Below are 19,616 nucleotides of genomic sequence, written 5' to 3'. Positions count from 1 at the left end.
AATCAAAGAAGGCATGATTTAATATCATTAGCGGGTGGGCGCATAGAGCATATATGAAGGCTAACTACGTTTTTTTATACGTTGGATGGGTTAGGGGATGCCTCCAAATTCACGTTCAAATTTGGAACGTTCAAAATTTTTCATTGGCAGCAAAGGTAAGGACGCGATGTTCACCATCGAAGAAATATCAATAGAAGTATTTACAATTTTCACACAATACTTATATTTGTAACAAATTTGAAGCATTTTCTGACTAAGATTAAATCGCAATTAAAGAGATTCATTAAAAAATTGTATACTATTACAGTACACGATATATAGATAATTAATCTATTATATTACATATATTTTTTAATTTAAAAGAAAATAAACGGGCATATTTAAAATCATCCTTTAATACTAATGACTAATATTACTAAAATTATAATAAAGTAAATTTGATATCATTGATTTCACTGAGTTACTCAATGTTACTATCTCTGCCGAAGCAATACTAATTTTCATAAGGTGAATTTCTTGTTTACACGTTTTTTAATTGATTTTGAACATTTTAATATTCAAACGGCATTAATCATGTATTATAGAAAAAGATTTTCGCTAAAATGTTTATAGAAGTGCCGGGCGAAGGTAACAGCAAAGTTACAGCAATCAGTTCGGCGAAAGTATATTTTGACTAACGAAGAAAGAGGTCACGAATAAATTCGATTTATTCGTTATTCACGAATAGCAAATAGACTAATTAATGTTATTCGTGAATATATTCATTACGTATGTATATATATATATATAAGATCTGTACATACATAATATATTCTATTATATTTTAATATATTCTGTATATACATATTTCTATTTATTCATACATTACTTATATATTATACTTAGCAGAAGAAATTTTAACACGAATAGATTTCTCTGTAATAGTCTAACAACATAAGGTGGCACAGTAAAAGCATTATTTTATTCGCATGAAATCTTTACAACTCTGTCGATTATCATTATTAAAGTTTGTTTCCTTAAAAGTTGTAAGATATCATACAAATCATCGTCTCCGTATACATTTATTCAATGGAGAATATTTATTTTATACAAAAAAAGATCAAAGAATTTGAAATATAGAACGAATTATTTCTTCGATTTTATACTTTTGTGAGCAAATAGACTAGCAAAAACACTTTGGGTTACCAGAATAAGGAAACAGAAATCGGTGAGTAAAAGACGTTTATACATATCATCTATGTATAAATCATCGTTACAGGCATTACTATAAGATGTTGAATGTAAAAAAATTCAAGGTACTATATATTAAAAGATAATAGATTATTTATAATGAATATACAATAAATTGAAGTTTGTTTTATAGAGAGATACTAAAAATATCGTACAAATGAATACCCCAAAGTGAACACGTGTATCATTAATTGACCACAAGAAATTTAAACGGACATATAATAAATTTTTACGCGATACTTACATCGAATTACGTTTGATTTTCTTTTTGTTGATATCGGATACGATTTTTATTTTCAGATCACAACTCGTGAAATTTGTATTTGAAAGCTGAACGATGGCACATTTTCAATCGTGATAAGTAAATAGCATAATGTTTGTGCAGTGAAAAAGCTTCTTTTTGTCTGGAGGTTTCAAAGCCAAAATGCTTATAATACTCCATTCTTCTTTGGTCATCAGTCTTTAATTGTACTACAGGTTTTCGGTTAAAACTCGTCATAATCGTTGAAATCCTACCTAATTATTTAGTACAGAATACCTTTTTGTTTTACAGAAGTTGTAGGTACATAATCATTAAAACCTTTTGTAATTTCTTTAAATTGGAATCAGCTGAATGTTAAATTTTAAGATATGTCTTTCGTTTCTTATTGATTACCGAACTTAATTTGTCACATATTTTTGAATTAGCATTTATAAGTTATGAAGTTACGCAAATAAGATTCGTGATAATATAAATATATGTCCTTTCGTTCATGATATTACGTAATCGTACAAACAATGAGTCAAATATTATACTTTCATTAACATCTGTTATTACTTACAACATTTAATCAACTGCGATTTATATAACTTATTTATGTTATATCAGAGCAGCATTTAATTTGATTATTTAACGTAAGAATAATTTGAAAGCTTTAACAATAGGATACTTTTCTCACTTTCATTAAGTTAGGTCGTTATTCATAATTGTTCAAGTATGGACAGGGTGCATCATTGTGATCTACACATTCTATAACGGGATCATGCGTGCTATCCCACATTCCGGGGCCGCATTGTCGGCAAAGCCCTGCTAATGTGCATGGTAAACGTACAAGTTGACGAAAATGATGAAGTAGGCCTCTTGCCTTTCTCAATATGAGATTTCCATCCATATACATAGCTAAAGAACTAAAATGCAATAGCATCTCATCTGTTCTCAGATCTTGAGCTATTACATCATCTGCATAAACGCACATTATAGCAAGACAAAGAAATAGATGAAAATGGTCGGTTAAATAATTTACCCAACAAGCTTCCCACATTATTAACGCTACTTCGGTAGGAAATTCACGTTTCAAACATCTGTAAAATACATATTATTAGAAATGATACTCTGCATACAATTATAAATTTTTTCTAATTATAAATTATAATTATAAAATTTGTATTTACAAGAGTATCCATCTATGACAAAATAGAAGTTCCAGGGCATCCGTATGTTTTTGTAGATGTGCATAAAAGTCTGGTACCATTATTCTAACTAATTCCCTTAAGTAACATAAATTTCTGTCCATATCTACATCGGTAGGCGTACACACAGCCACAGATCTTTGCATTAAGCCAGCAAAGCACCAAAATGCTTCGATTTCGGAATTAAGTTCAGCTAATAAAGGAGCCAATAAATCAGACATACCTTGAGTATATCCTAATCGGGCATTATAAACTGCATAATTTAACAGAATATTTCTGTAAAAAGTAAAATACGATAGTGTTAATAGTAACAATATATATTTGAAAATTAGCAAAAAAGTATAAAATATATATATATATATATAAAGTATAAATTGAAAAATTAAATGATTATTGTTATACAAACATACTTCATTATTTCAATGTTTGGATTATCCTCTCCGGCATAATAAGGATTTCCTCTGTCAGTACGAACAACATCTTTTTCTACAATACACACCACATTTCTCCAGAAATGGTCTGCTTGTTCTGGGCCCATACTCAGCCTACGTTTTTGTATTTCCTCATACTCCTGTCTACGAATGGCATCAATATGCTCTCTATCTTCATAGGTACTTTGATATGAATAACAATGAAGAAGGAAGGGCCACACAATTTTCCTTAATGCAGGTTCTAGTCCACCAAAAAATATCCCTTTACGAAGGGCAAGATCATCCTCTACCTGACCTCTCTCGTTTAATAAATCCTTCCAAGCTAGCGATGTAATCATCGGTACTTGTCCCTCTTCTGGGTGTAGTTCATCACGACTTACCTCTGGCCGACATACCATGAAATGTCTGAATTATAGAAAAATTGTGAGTATTTAGTGAAACATTAATTGCGTTTTCATTAATTAGATTCTACCTATATGGAAGTGTCTCCTCAGCGTCTGTATCTAAGCGTGGATAAAGCAATTGGTGCCATTGATGTAAAGTAGCTGCCAGTCTGTCTAACCCACCATGATGGAAATGTAGAATCTTATATTGGCTCTCTCTACTTGCAACTACTAATTGACCAGAAGTACAAGCTGGATCAGCAAAAAACAATCTTAGGGATCTCATTTCGCTGAGATCCACTGAAAACCTTCTACATCTATGTGCTCTACGTAATGTCACTGGTGAAGCTGTTGCACTTTCAGGAAATGTGAGGTTATGCTGTAAAGCTAAAAGTTCAGGTGATCTCATCCATGACGGGATTTCTTCAGCTACGAAGAAACAAATTTTACACGTTAACAACAACTACAGTTTAATAAAAAAAATAATCAAACTAATAAACTAAGTACCTTCTGAAGATACACCGACCGATAAGCTACATGTAGAGGTTAATGACATGCTACGGCTTTTCAGGCTAGTATCATCACAATAAGGATATCTCATTTCTTCGTCGATACTTATTCTATCATTTTCATGCGATTCAGAAACTTTTTTATCTTTGCACTGTTGATTCTCGTCATGTTTCAAATTCAGAGATTGAGAACGTAACTGATTCAAACCGATGCTGTGATCACTTTCTTCATGTATAGTAGACGATAAACTGTCAGACCGATGATAGTTTGTTTCCCGATTGATATTGACATTCGGAGTCTCTTTAACTTCTGACGTAAGCAGAGTTTGATGATCACATATACTTTCTCCGTCATCGTTTTTCGTATCGTCACCTTCGAGACGTGCACTTCGTGGGAAACCACCAGAACAAACGCGTTCACAATCTCCGCAATTAATAGGTTCCTTTACTTCTAAACAGACGTCAACCTTCTCAGCATTTTCGTATTCACATTTTAAGTCACAACTTTCCTCTGATATTTGGGAATGGTGAGAGCTTATGTCGGTGTCTCGATGGGTAGCGCAGTCCGGCTTCTTCACGCTTAAATTCTCTAACGTAGTCGGATGTTTACGGAGTGTGCTATTCGGGATCCAACTGAGATGTAAAGTTGGTACATTAGAATTTTTATTAAACCTACAGGTTATGGCCATATAACCGGGATGATGTACCACATCGGAGTTCTGTCTCATTAAAGTTGGTGGATGAACGCATACGTTATTCTTGCAAAATAATGCTTCACCATCCTGATACATAGTACGACGATTGTCCTGATTACAATCGCCTAAAATATAACTGCTTGCCTTTTTCAGAATATTTGGCAGAGGCATCTTCCTTTAAGGCAGATCGGTGCATATAAGTCATCTAGTAAATTTTATTAGAGCGCGGTGCGAGGATTTTTGCGTTTGTGCGATTAAATTTGCCTTTAGACAATATTGAATCGTCGCGGGGTTATAACGATACCCGAATGACGATCGTTAAAGTGATTACAAAGTATTATGTGCAATTATAACGAATCCGTACGAATACAATTTGACGCTTGACACTGGAGAACACAGTATTAAGTTAACAATTCCAGTTTCACTATTTCATTTTTCTGACGATTCTTAGACAATATCTATGGAATACTTGGTGTTCCTAGAGAGCATCAGAACTGCAGTGGTGAAACTTCGTCGCGCAGAAGCGCGCGAATAGACCTGCATCGAAATGCTATAATGAACTGATTTCTTTTCTTGTAATGTTTCCTGTTGTCGTAGGCTTATTTAAGCATGCATGCATGTTATCACACCAATTAGCTTTGATATATACATAGAACCGATAAAATGTGCACACATATGGAGAAGCATGCATCTCAATCACTTAAGTCTCTCGTCTTTACCTGTTCTTTATTATTCTCGTACTACGAAGATAATACGTTGTTAAAATTCTTTGTCAAAATATCAGAGATCGTCAAGATTCCATTTTTTAACATTCCTTCGTTTAAAATTCTTGAAAAAAAGTTAATCGACTTAACTTTCACTTGAATGGATTCATGAATGAAAGATGTATCATCGGCACGTCACTATTCGTTATAGACATATATAATCGAACATTGAATGAAAACCCCAAGTATTTTCTCAAATGCGGAGCGCCCGTTACGATCACTCGTAATAGATCACTGTTACGCGGCGTTCCTTATTTATTTCATTGTTGGATTTCTAACGATGAATGAATTACAAATCTAATATCAGCCCGCTGCTTAGTACTTTAGTAAAACGTGTTTGCCAACAGACAGAATACAGATGCCCCTTATCCAGGATCAATATTTCCATCTGATCGTGAACCTGGTGGTTGGCTTACTATCCGAGCTACCGACATAACGTTGTCTAGCGTTGTACATATGGTTTTTATTGATTTTTCTCCTTGTGTTAAGTTTGAATTATTTGCTCTCGATTTCGTAAAAAGAACTCGTGTTTTGTACTTGTAATTTCATTTAAAAAATATTTTTATGAGCGACCTTCGTTTCCAACTGACTAATGATTATTTCTAGTATATTTAAAATACGAGCCAAATAATTTCGTAAAAAAATATGTCTTAAATTACCTAAAACTATTCAGAAATGAAATAGTATATTTATATCGAAAATCGTTTTTATTATTTTCTAAGGACTTTCTTTTCTATGAATACTGATAAAAAAACCTTTTGTTATTGAATATAAAAATGTATGAAATGTATAACATACATGTAGAGTACGATTATCATTTTATAAACTATTTTAAACTCAAGATATCATAAGTGCTATATAAAATATCATTGACAATGCTATACATAAAATATATTGTTGATGATTAGGAACATTTAAAAGTTACAAATGGTGTTCTGTTTACTTAATGGCATGCGTCTTTTTGATAATGAAAAGAACTTATTACTATATCACAGATCATAATATATTTATATAGATTAGTGCAATTCATAATTAAAAAGTATTTCGTGAGTATCATCCAGTGCTAATGCCGCTTTGGGTCCACGTTTTAAATAGGAAATTGTAGAATATGCAGAGAAATGAAAATCTTCTTGTAAATAACCATTTCCAAGTAAATGTCCTATTATAGCTTCTCCTGATTCTCTTGTGAATTTCGGTATTGGTACAGAAGATACTCTTAATGTTGTGGCACCTTTACCATACCAGGCATCTATAAGCTTTAAGGCAGTCAATCTGGTTTCATTTTGTACTGCTCTGGTCATGAATTGATATAATTGTCTACAATAAGGAGCTATATTCACTTGTTTACTCTCTTTAGGTTTCCGACAATGATCACACATTTCTGCGCAATCACTTCTAGTCCAAGATTCTTCAAAGTGTACTGCGATCAAACTACGTCTACATGATGTTTGATCTAAACAATATTCTAGCATTTTGTATAAATTTTGTAAACCAACTTTATCTTGAAACACCATTGTGCTTAATTTAAATACATCTAGTAACCTATATAATACTATGGACACAGCCTTTTTTCCATCTCTACCCGCACGTCCACTTTCTTGATAAAAGTTCTCCATTGATTTTGAAATGCAGTGATGAATAACAAATCTTACATCTGGTTTATCTATACCTAATCCGAACGCGATAGTAGCAACTACAGCTTGGTATTTTCCTGATATCCATTTAGAATATACTTCTGATCTATAGTCTGCCTCTAACATTGCATGATAGCATCCAACTTTCAAGCCCAATGCTCTTAAATCGGTTGTCAATTGTTCTGCATCTTTGATAGTAGTTGTATAAATTATGCCAGATTTATCCTTAAATCTATTTTTTAATAAATTTTCTATCATAGCTAAGCATGTGTCTTTATCTGTTGGTTTTCGTCGAACTTCGTAAAATAGATTTGGTCTATTAAAAGTAGCTCTTAAAACTAGACAACCTTGAATATCTAACATCTTCTGAATATCCACAATAATTTTAGCTGGTGCAGTGGCTGTTAGACCTAAGACTGGCACACCTGGAAACATAGACTTTAGGATTCCTAAAAATTTATAATCAGGCCTAAAATCATGACCCCACTGACTGCAACAATGCACTTCATCTATTGCAAAACAATCTAAACGTTTCATTTCAAAGGCTTTTTGCAATTTGTTCATAAAGCGATTAGATTTTGCCATGTATTCTGGTGTAACATAAATTAATTTAAGATCAGATTTCTTATCCACCAGTGCATTCATTATGACTTTTACATTTTCTTTACTACCTTTGGCACTTAACATTCTAGCTTTTACATTATGTTTTTGTAATCCGTGTAACTGATCTTCCATGAGCGATATTAATGGTGATACTACTATTGTAATACCTTTACTAATAACAGCAGGTAACTGATAACACAAACTTTTACCACCACCTGTGGGCATAATTAAAATAACATCTACATTCGACATAATTGCATTCATAGTTGGTAGTTGTAATTCTCTTAATTTATCTATTTTAAAAACATCCTTTAAAGCTTTTCTCAGATCTTTGGACCAACTAAAATCTTCTTTTGTCCAATCTTTCTTTGATACAGAGAGACTTCTTTTCAAAAGTGCGTCATCCTTTAGCTTTTCCTTACGTTGAGTTAAAATCTGTTTACGATCTTCAAGCTTTTGCATTTCATATTCGATCTGTTTCAATTCAAAGTCAATAGCTGTAATTTCATCTTCCTCATTGTCTAAAAAAAAGAATAATTATAACAAATAACAATCATGAAGCGTAACATTCCAAATTTATTTACTTCTGAAAAAATATTATCTTTAATATCATGGAACAATAACAGACCTTGATCTTCACCATCTATAGTTATTATTTCTTTCTGATCTTGATTTTCATTGTCTACAGTTATTTCTTTCGAACCGCTCGCAGACATTGTAAATAAATTAAGAAGATATTTACATATGACAATAGCAAAAAAGATTGCTTTGTATTCTACTAGTAAATAACAAGTGCTGTTTAGTTAAATTATGCTATAATATAAAATGTACACATTCATGTGTAGACGATGGTTCATACAACGCTGTATGTAACCTAACATAACAGTTTCTACCAGAATTACATCGTACCGATCAGCTGAGTCCAGTTGTTTTTTAGTACTACTGCGTGGGGATCAGGCAAGTAACGTTGCACATATTGTTAGTGTCTGATATTAAGTAATCTATTGCACAAAAACCGTGATTTAGTCCCGATATTAAATATAATAAACCATGTTTAATGCAATGTATCGTGCTTGTCCCTCTTGGCTCGAAAACACATTAACATCTTTGTATTTTAGGGGTACTCCTTTTTCTTATTATATTTTCAAAGAAACTTGTAGATATCTTTATTTTATTATTTTTATACTTCAGATTTTAGGATTTCTACGATTTTTATCGATATTCTTACTTTAGGAAAATTCCACTTTTATAGATATTGTGTTTTAATATAAAATTAGGTTTTCATTTAATATGAAAGTTTTTTTATCCAAGATATAATCATAAAGTAATTAAAGATAAATAACTTTCCATATTTGTAAGTATTTGAATACATATAACGTTCAAATATTAAAATTACTGTTTACTTTAATATACAACAGTTTTACAAATATCATTTTACAATATATATATATATATATATAAATATTGTTCTATATATGCTATTAAATTTTAAACATTACGTTGTATATCAATTTAATTCAGAGGTCTAAATATAGATTTTGCAGATTGTTGTTTGATCCAAGGTATATATCAATGATATTGCACATGTGAAAAAGATAAGAAAGAAGATGATCTTTTCACTTTTATATGATAACAGACTATACGGTCTCAGTAGAGTGCACATATATTTTATTGTATACATTAAATTTCAATATTAAATACAAGCGCTTTCATTTTTTTTAGCCAAAAGTATTTCAACCAATGGTTTTTATGCAAGACATTGTAATTCTATAATAATAAATCAAGACAACATGAAGGTTCAAATATTACCTGCACTCCAAGATAATTACATGTATCTAGTGGGTATCTTTTTACTTTTTCCTCCTTTGATTATCAAGTTTTCACTTGTTATTTCTATTTAAAATTACAAATTATTATTATTTCATAATAATGATGCTAATGATAATTTATTATGAAATTTATTTAACATTAAGTTTTGTAATTTTATAAGATTATCGATGAAGCATCGCAGGAAGCTGCAATTGTTGATCCTGTTGATCCTGATAGTGTTGCGTGTGCAGTTCAACAAAATAACGTGTGTTTAACAAAAGTTTTAACCACTCATCACCACTGGGATCACGCTGGAGGAAATGCAAATTTGTGTAAAAAATTTAACAACCTTCAGGTATATGGTGGAGATGATAGAATAGAGGCACTAACATGTAAAGTGAAACACAATGATACTTTCAACATTGGAAAATTACAAGTTCAATGCCTAGCAACACCATGTCATACTAGTGGACATATCTGTTATTACATTACAGGAGATCAAGAATCACCAGCAGTATTTACAGGTACAAATATAAATTAGGCACTTAGTTGTTTGTAAGTTAATTAAAAGATAATAAATATTCTAATATATAATCTGCAGGTGATACGCTTTTTGCTGGTGGCTGTGGTAGATTCTTTGAAGGTACTGCAGAACAAATGTACAAAGCACTTATAGAAATTTTAGGATCGTTACCTAATGAAACTGTAAGTATATAATTATATTTAGATCTCCATTTGAAATAATCACTGACTAAAGTAAGAAGGATATATCTTGGATATTTTATAGAAAGTATATTGTGGCCACGAGTACACGGGAAATAATTTAAAATTTGGAAAACATGTGGAGCCAGAAAATGAAGCAATTCGCCAAAAGATAGAATGGGTTCGTATACAACGTGAAAAGAATAATCCTACTGTGCCAAGCACTATTCAGGAAGAGAAATTCACAAACCCATTTATGCGAGTTCACGAACAATCTGTTATGGACCACACTGAACAAAAAGATCCAATACAAACTATGGCATTCCTTAGAAGGGAGAAGGATAATTTTAAGGCATAAATTCATCATTGTTACAAAGAAATCAGTGATGGTTACATGCCTTTTTTTTAATCAATGTACAATGTTCATCCTAAATAATTTTTATTCATTTTATTTATAAAATTTTGCTTTGATTTTCTATACATAAATATTGACATATGTGCAAATATATGATTATAAATTACGTATCTATAAATATCATTATCTTAAATACACAAATACTATGTTATATTTAAGGACATATGATTTGGCGTGTCTTCCGATTTTTTGTTATAAATTTGCATTTCAGCAACGTATTTTTCTTTGGATCGTTCATACATGTCGTAATATACCTACAAAAAACATGTACGATAAATATCTTAATTCAAATATCAGAAAGATGCACAGGACTTCTTTGTTAGTACAAACCTTTTTATCTTCTGAACTGAGAGATTTCCAAGTAGTTGCAAGTTGTCTAGTGAGTTCTTGTTTGCTTGGTTCTGGTTCTCCGGCTAAGCGTTCCATAACACGGGGTCTTTGTTCTTGACAGAACTGAAAGAATGGGTTTGCTGGTCTTTTTGGAGCATTGGGATCTGTTTTTGCACCTTTTCGTTTTGTTCCTTTCTTAGTTTTCTCTTCTTTAGAATTATGAGCAGTGGCTTTTGGGCCTTTTTCTGGCTTAGGTGTTACTTGAAATACATTGTTCTCTTCAAGCACTCCCATAGGTGCTTCTCGCCAACGGTCACCATGTTGATCCAAACGATCAATTAAAAATCTAAAATACAAAAAAAATATTTTAACAAATCATGCTGGCGGTATATAATGAGATACAAAACAGGTATATTAGTTATTATTATTATTTTAAAAATAAATGATAAATATATTTGTAGTATTCAATATATAACCTAGAAATTAAACTAACTTTTTTTCCTTTCTTGTACGTTTGAGAAGTTTTCTAACACGTTGGATACGATAAACTAATCTCTCATTTTCCTACAATTAAAAAGTGAATAGTTTCATTTCCTGCATACAAATAAATCACTGCGTAAAATACAGAATACCAAAATCAAACATAAACCTGTTGTAAAACTTCACACCTATCTAGTAGGAATTGATACTTTCGTTTATAAATATCGAATTCTTCCGGTTCTACATCATATTCTGATTCGTCTGACATTTTAATTGCCTGTTTTAATTAAATAAAATCAGTATTTTTTTCACATTGTTTTTATATCATGTCGACAGGTTCAGCACATTTATTTACCATAATACAGCAGTAATATGATAGGTGCCGCTAGTATAAATATTTCTTATCAATAAGTTAATAACTTTATCATCTCATACATACATATTTATAAATGAAAAATATATTAATTACATTATTCATCTCTAAAAACTGTAAAGCTCTTTATTAATTTAGTAAAATCAATGAATTTTTATTGTTTAATTAATATTTAAAGTTAATCAAATTTAAAGTTATAAAAATTAGAAATCTATACAGATACAAACCCTAACATACCATATCTATAATGACAAAAAAGTCTAATATTCATATGTTATTAAATTCTTAGAAAGTTAACTCTGAAGAGTTAGAAAATTTCTATCTAATTATAACAAATAATATTTGAATAATAATAAAAATGAGATCGCATACTATATGCATGTACGTACAATTTATTTCGTTACATTATTTAATAATACATTTGGTAAATACGTATTTTATGTTGATAATCTCGTAAGGTAAAATCTTCTATAGGAATAAGGATAAATAGTTGATTTATATACAGTCATAATGTCCATTATTTTCAAGCATATTCTGCACATTTGCGCGAGTGGGAACAATTATGTATATCACAACAATCGCAATAATATCTGACAAAAATTAAAGCAGATGAGAAAACAATTCTATTGTTTTGGATATTACTGTGAAATATACAATTATCATTACACAGTTTATGCTTTGCAAATAAGTCTGTAGCATGAAAAGAAGGAAATTCAAGTAAAATATTTCAAATTACTCAAAATAAAGAATCTAGGAACGAAGAATTGAAAAAGAGAAAGGAAAAAATGATATTGTAATGGAATTTTGCATTTCTTTTGATCCTTCTCTACTTTGCGCCATAGACTGCGTCGTCCCTGTCTCTTAAAACGACCAATGAAAGTTGCGAAAGAAGGGTTGCGTCGATACACATGCGCAACTAATCACAATTCACCCTGGACTTGAGACACGGTCAAAACACATATCGTTCTCCCTATCGCGTTATACTTTCTTTGCTCGCTTCTCGAAATCTCGCATTTTACATTCCAGTGTCAAATCAGCGTGTCCTTTCTGTATCAGTAGCCGTGTCATTACACCTGCCTTCATACAGATACATTTCCCTCAAGCGTGCTTTACTTATTTTTCGTGTGCTATAATAAGTTATTTTTTTGTCAATTAAATCGTTAAGCTATTGTTTCCCGCGCGTACTATGGAGTGTGTAGCAGTTTTTTAGCATTCGCTCCAGTTCGCCAGGTCGACTTTTGGTGAGTACTAATGCCGAAAACATTTTCATTCGTCGACAGACACGGAGCACAAGACGTTAGACAAGATTTACTCGCGTGCGTAGAAATGGGTAGAAGGGGTTTTAACGCAGCACGCGCGTGCGAAAGAGCTTGCTGCGAGATCAATAGCAGCCATTGCGGTTATGGTAACACGATCAGCTGATCAGCTGATGCTTATTTTGTTTACAATTATTGTACTGTCGTTGTTCGTGGTTAATTATATCCGTCAAATATAATAGGTTAATGTCCTTGTAATTTTAGGAGCAATGTACCTATTATAGATGTTTAACGTCATCTTACCTTCAGAGCAGAGGTTTGTTTTTTTGCCTGTAATAAAATGTCTTTGCATTTAGTTCTGTTTATCGAAAAGGTTCGATTGTATTATATGGTGATGTAATTTTAGAAGCAATGTACCTATTACAAATTTAGTCATTTTATCTTCAGAATAGATAAAATTAAATATTTCTTTGTTTACAATAAAATATCTTTGCATTTAGTTTCTATTTACAGAAAAAGTTCAATTACGTTACGTGATGATGCTTCAAAAGTAATTTCTATCTGAAGAGAAAATGAAAAGCTAGTTTTTTGAGAATGTTACTTTATTTGGGATAATTCATTGTTTTTATTACGACGTTATTGTGTTATTGAATATTTTATCATGTAATGTGAAATTTAAATAGTTAGTAGAATTTTATTGCTGGAAATAGTCGTGTTACCCTGACGGTTACTTCATGACATTTAACGGGTTCTTGTTAAGTTTAGACGCGTTATATTTGTATCGCTAGTTCGGTATGACTGTAAGATGAAGTCATCGATGAAACGCATGAATTTCAATTATGAGTTTACAAGAAAATCTGTAAATGATTCAATAAAAAATTATCAGAACAATACGATAAAAATTTACCGTATATGAATCATGTGAAATTTAGCGAGCAACATTGAATACCGGTAAATTGATACATTACATGATTTTAATTTTCGGTTTACATTACATTACTTAGGTTTAGGGATTACTTGAGAGTTTTTTCGTTATTTTAAGATACCATTGATATAATATATTTTATCTTGATACTAAATTTATAGTGTAAACGAGAAGATTATATCGTTTAAGGGATACATTAAAATTGTAATTTGTAAAAGATACATTTTATAAAAGTAATATATATATAAGCATTAAAATATAAAATATAAAATATACTTTCCCTATTTGAAGAATAAAGCCAAATGTATTAAAAAACAATAGGAGTTTCAGAAATAAAAGTCAATCAATATAAGTTTGTAACACAGAAACTAAGTATTATAACACTAAACAAAATTTAAATAGTTACAATGTCGTAGAATTAAAAAAATGGTATAAAAAAACTTCTAAATACTTTATCATTATCACAGGGATCTAAGATAACAACCACTATTCTATATGCATTTGTTATCTAGCATTTGGTAGGAATAAATACGAATGAATTAATATATTTTCGCGAATAGACAAACAATTTATATGATTTAGCCTTGCATTCTTCATTCATGTGCGAGTACTATTAACTGATAACACGTGTTTCTGCATTGTAATTGATCACTTTATAGTATCCTTTGAGTCGTTTCCCTAAAAAATTCTTGATTAAAATAAAATCTGTCTGTTTAACTTCGTTTATTATTATTCTTGAAAATATTGTTTACAAACCTTTTTAATTTACTTTGCCTTTTTACTTAAAAGCTTCCTTTTCACACGACTTGTTTATTCGAATTAAAATATCGCATTTCTTTTAGCTGTAAATTTGTAAATAAGAGAAAAAGTTTAAAGGACAATTAAATTAACAAAGTTTTGATAAATAAGATGAATAAAAAAGAAGCTTTTAGATAAAAAAGAAACGTATATTAAAATGTTTGTAAGAGAATAAATAACATAAAATAATAAATGATAATTTGTTTGTTATTTACTAGCTATTTGAATCAGATACTATTTGTATAATTGTCGTTAGAATTTTCTTAATGCGATCATTTACATAATTAAGCAAGGTAGGAGGAAACATGTTTTTCAATTTATGTCCTTTTTCTTCTCCGGCAATAAATATACACGATAGACAATACACGTGTCTACTTTATGAATCCTGAGTAAGGGATGAACGATGCTCGTTAGTCTTTTGTTGTAGATTCACGGTTATACGTATATACGATGGAGCTTCTGTTCTCGTCCTCTTTCTTGTCGAAAAAGAAATTTAAGCGATATTTAAAGCTTTTTCAGAGAGATTGGAAGAAAAGAGGTCGAAAGAGAGTAACAAGAAAAATAATTTGGAGATATCGAAGAATGTTTATATCTTGTTATTAAATTTCTAATTTAAAGATAAACATAGTTTCTCTTATCTAGATATTCTTGCAAAATATTAGAAATAATATAATAAATCTCATATAAAATAGTTATAAAGGAAATATTTTTCTAAAAGCTACAAAAAATTCCTTTAATCTTGTATTTAAATGATATTGGATACTGTTGTGTTGTAGGTTATTGAACTCATTTCGATATGTATAAATTGAATGAATTATTAAAATTTAATAAAATTATTAAAATAAATTATTCAAGTAGTAATAACTAAATGGATCAAAGTTTATTATTATATGCCCCGTTACATTGAATAATGTACCGTTACATTTTAGTAATATACCATTCTGCTAGGGCTAACAAATCTGTTTATAACAATTATTAGTTTCTGGATTTCAGATTAACATAAAAAGACCTATTACACATATATAGAAATATTAATCGTAATTATTAGACTGCGGACATTTATGCAAATTTATATTTTTATGGACACAACTAAAAAAAAAATGGAACATATTATATACAGATATTTTTATATGTCATACACATTCTGCGTGCCTTTGCATTTTTAAACTTCGCATAAATGTATAAAAATTGGCAGTCTAATAATTACTAAACTACGTGAAATTCAAGGATACAAACATTTGCAGAATGTATGCGTATAATGTTCAAAATTATGTGCGAACGTACATAAATTATGTAAAAACTATCGAAAGTAAACAATGCATCATCGTGATATTTATTAATTCTTTTTTCATTTTCCGTTTTCTTCGTTACATTCGCGAAAATATGAATTTGTATAAAAATCTGCAGTCTAGCAATTATTTGCCTCGTTATCAAACAACATTCTGGCATAGGAGCTTACCTTAACCCTGAGGGATTACCCTTTTGCAAATAATCGTAGAAGTTGTACAAGTTTGAACAAATTCAGCGAACGCTTACTCAAGCCGAAGATTTCCCTATTCCCTAAGCAAAGAAGACTCGCGATGTAACAATGTGTCCCGTGTGATGCAAAGATCCGCAATGCAGGCTTCTCGAGGGATCTTCATGCTCTTTCTCGACGAGGAAGAGTCGTTTTAAAGGTTTCTAACGTTCTCTTGTAACCACGACCTAATTACGCGCCAATGTTTCGCGGTATTATGATACCGCTTCGTTGATTCGCAACTTTTGGATCCTCCGAAAGTTGACTCCTTGACTCTTACATTCGTGAGACTTACACGTGTAGCGAAATGATACTACTTCCTTGTTCGTGTGGTCGCAGAATCCTCCTGATTTTTCCGCTATTTTCTTAAATTACAAAAATTTTGCTAGAACAATTAGTAAAACTAGAGAAAAAAGGACTGAAACATCTGTTCCGTTGATTTTTCGATATGTTGTAAAGAGAAGGGCCCTGAGTAAACGCACTTTGTTTGAAGCTTGGGAATCACGGTTCAAAAGTTACGAGAGAAAGAAAATTGAATACATTGCATTACGTTTGATTTAAATTGTTTCTCCTATACGATATCGATTCATTGTTAGTAGTAATTCAGTGTTTATATCTCTCACTTCTATGATGAGAACATGCTACCATAATGGATAACAATTATCCATTTTTAGATACTTGTATTCGACTTAATGCAATGTAAAAAGTACAAGCTTCCTTTTGTCGTAACTTTTGAATCCCGATCGTTCCAAGTTTCGGATAAAGCGACTCTACTTTTATCAAGTAATTATCTTGAACTCGATGATTTCATATATTTTGGGAGATTTTAAGAATTTTTTCGAGTGTAATATTTATAGATTTAGGTAATTTCCTTGTTCTGTGATAAATAGATGACGATAAGTAAATAAATGTGGTTGAAGTAAATCAGATTCAGAAGTAAGGGGAAATTTTGATAGCTTGCTGATAAGTTTAATATTTCGGGCAAGGGTGGGCTGACTAGCTATTCGGTTTGGGAAAATTTCCGGTGGGCCGGCAGGGATTTGGGGTCTCTCTACGCAGAATTTAATTAATGAACTAAAAACGGACGGCCGATCGTGCCGGTAATCTCCCGCTAAAAATTTGAGTCCCAGCCCGCTCCCGATCTCCAGACTTTTGTATAAAACGAAAGTTTCTTAGACGAAGCGATTAGAGAGTTTCCACGTTTAAAAAGAATTTTATTACGATAAGTATTTATTTTATAGCTTGACGATTTTCTATCAAAATTATATCAGGTTCGAAATATTAAGAATTTCTATTAGAATTTTTAGAGGATCTAAGAGACAAAAGATTTGTAGAGATAATAACGATAATAATCTTTGTTTCCGCTTGCCTCCGTATATTTGTAAAGATAATATATATACCCGCCCAAAAGACGCCTTTAAATCGATTTACTTATGGCAACGTGTATTTTCAACAATTCTTTACGTGCAATTTAGCAAGAAAATAAAAAGAAATTCATGATTTATCATCTTTTATTCACTTTTCGACAAATTAAACACAAATAGTTTTCATATACGTATTATCTATCGTATTTATGCACATTTCTGATAATCTGCAGAAAATTGTGAAATGTTTTTCCACTTCTAACACCCTTATTTATACGTCTCTGTATTATGTCGATAGGATTATTATTTTCTAAGACAAGTGTCGATGGCGCAGATTTTTGTTTGCTCATCGCAGATAAACTTGTATTAGTTGGGGAAAATTGAGGAATTTTAGTAAAGTTCGCTGCCACGAGTTATCTTATCGTGCTTTTAACCTTTCAACGAGACTGCTCTATGCTATTAGTATTGCTGTACTACATTTTTATTGAATTGAAAACGACTTTACACATTGCGGTAATATTAAACGTGATTGCGTGCATATTTCAGATCGAACGACGATCGATAATTTTCATTTTCTTCTGCATTTCACTATCGATTCGACGTTAATTTCATTAACATTCTATATTAGCAGGTATTATCGAAATTGGCCACCGTGTGTATAGAAAAAGATTTTCTGAACGCTTAGCTTCGCTTTAATGATAGTTAAAGGTTATACGAATAATAGAAATGCGAGCTATTAGATTTGTAAATTCTAATACGTAGTACGTTTATCTCGCACATGACTGATTCGATTACTTTGCAATAGTTTGTGGAGATTCGTGATTATTTCCTGATTACGTGTGTTTCTACAAGTAGTTTACTGTATTGTGTATGAACGCTATGATGACTGTATTATATTACTATAGATTATACGTTGAATTTTCTGTATTCATTTTATTGGCAGGTTATCAATATGATTTTTTATATTATAATATTATATAAATATTAAGCAAGAGTTATAACGTTATTAGCATTCTGCGTATATTTCATATTTGACAAAATGTTCATTTATATATATTTATTTAAAATTTATAATTATCATTTATATATAATTACATAGTAAACGAATAATTAACAAGTGAATAGATTAAATAATTAAATAATTGAAAATTCGTAGATGAGAAATCTCATTGGTATAGGCCAATACCTGATGCAAATTCATGTACGTTTGTTCAACGCGAATGTTGCACGCGAGTGTCACTTGTGTTTGCTGTCTCATGATAAATGATATTACAGTTACTGTGTTACTTCTTTTTTGGAAATTTCCTCGACATTGTTAAATATCATTTATTTTTCATGAATTCCGCGGTATTTGTTTAACTAATATAACATTCATAAATCAATGATACAATTTCGCGGTAAATTAAATTCCATCGTGCATACTATAATGTATGATTGTTTAAACAATTCCTCATTTAAAATACAAAATGTAATTGTTTGATTTAATTAATACAAAATACGAGAAATTTGCACTGGAATATGGGAAACGATAAATTGTTTTTGAGTTTCCTGGAGCGTGAAACTCAAATATGGCGGGATAAGTTTTCACGACAAACGAGTCTTTTCTCTCGAACACGTGACAACTTGGATCGACACTTTGCATGTGGAATCAGTTTCGAGGAACTCGACGATCTAAATTAAAAGCGAAGGTATCGTTTTTTTCCTGCAATTCGATTCCATTCTATATTCGTGTACAATATTTTCCCATATTTGCTCATATTTTCCCAATCATAAGTCTAATAATCATTTTAAAAACAAAGTAAATAGTTAAAATTTCATCAGTATTAAAATGTGTTAGAATTTGACTGTTGTTTGGTGTATGATATGATAAATATGGATAACAATAGTGTTTTCAAGCATGAGAAATCTGTTCAAAGGGCATCTTAGTCGATCAAAAGTATACGAATCCCT

At 31.0% G+C, this 19,616-nt stretch overlaps 5 protein-coding genes across 7 annotated transcripts in view; 2 read left to right on the top strand and 3 right to left on the bottom strand.

Annotated features, from left to right (window-relative positions):
* Positions 1–939: 939 nt before the first annotated feature.
* On the bottom strand, positions 940–4,868 carry LOC122568945 (TBC1 domain family member 16). Its single transcript, XM_043729278.1, has 5 exons — positions 4,001–4,868; positions 3,583–3,922; positions 3,090–3,515; positions 2,662–2,955; positions 940–2,571 (listed from the first exon to the last, which is right to left on the bottom strand). Exons 1-5 carry the CDS (start codon positions 4,866–4,868, stop codon positions 2,187–2,189), a joined length of 2,313 nt encoding a protein of 770 aa, XP_043585213.1. The 3' UTR covers positions 940–2,186.
* A 1,596-nt stretch (positions 4,869–6,464) lies between these two features.
* LOC122568946 (ATP-dependent DNA helicase Q1-like) lies at positions 6,465–8,462 on the bottom strand. The gene is made up of 2 exons (XM_043729279.1): positions 8,327–8,462; positions 6,465–8,219 (listed from the first exon to the last, which is right to left on the bottom strand). Exons 1-2 carry the CDS (start codon positions 8,412–8,414, stop codon positions 6,478–6,480), a joined length of 1,830 nt encoding a protein of 609 aa, XP_043585214.1. The 5' UTR covers positions 8,415–8,462; the 3' UTR covers positions 6,465–6,477.
* Positions 8,463–8,521: 59 nt separating this feature from the next.
* LOC122568953 (hydroxyacylglutathione hydrolase, mitochondrial) lies at positions 8,522–10,713 on the top strand. 3 transcript variants are annotated; one of them, XM_043729314.1, is made up of 5 exons: positions 8,522–8,655; positions 9,421–9,536; positions 9,689–10,031; positions 10,109–10,212; positions 10,295–10,713. In XM_043729314.1, the coding sequence occupies exons 2-5, from the start codon at positions 9,489–9,491 to the stop codon at positions 10,565–10,567; spliced, it is 768 nt and encodes a 255-aa protein (XP_043585249.1). In that variant the 5' UTR covers positions 8,522–8,655; positions 9,421–9,488; the 3' UTR covers positions 10,568–10,713. The 3 variants fall into 3 exon arrangements, with proteins under 3 accessions (XP_043585249.1, XP_043585250.1, XP_043585248.1); XM_043729315.1 differs by having other exon boundaries at positions 8,592–8,676; XM_043729313.1 differs by having other exon boundaries at positions 8,604–8,818.
* LOC122568956 (non-histone protein 10) lies at positions 10,636–11,810 on the bottom strand. Its single transcript, XM_043729323.1, has 4 exons — positions 11,604–11,810; positions 11,448–11,518; positions 10,955–11,300; positions 10,636–10,878 (listed from the first exon to the last, which is right to left on the bottom strand). The coding sequence occupies exons 1-4, from the start codon at positions 11,700–11,702 to the stop codon at positions 10,768–10,770; spliced, it is 627 nt and encodes a 208-aa protein (XP_043585258.1). The 5' UTR covers positions 11,703–11,810; the 3' UTR covers positions 10,636–10,767.
* A 420-nt stretch (positions 11,811–12,230) lies between these two features.
* Positions 12,231–19,616, top strand: part of LOC122568944 — a 30,609-nt gene continuing 23,223 nt past the window's right edge. Inside the window, exon 1 of the mRNA XM_043729276.1 lies at positions 12,231–13,048. The gene's annotated coding sequence lies outside the window, so the exon portion shown is untranslated. The remainder of the gene's footprint in view (positions 13,049–19,616) is intronic.

The sequence above is a fragment of the Bombus pyrosoma genome, linkage group LG7, assembly GCF_014825855.1.
Source record: "Bombus pyrosoma isolate SC7728 linkage group LG7, ASM1482585v1, whole genome shotgun sequence".
Lineage (NCBI taxonomy): Eukaryota > Metazoa > Arthropoda > Insecta > Hymenoptera > Apidae > Bombus > Bombus pyrosoma.
This window is presented reverse-complemented; position numbering and strand designations above follow the sequence as displayed.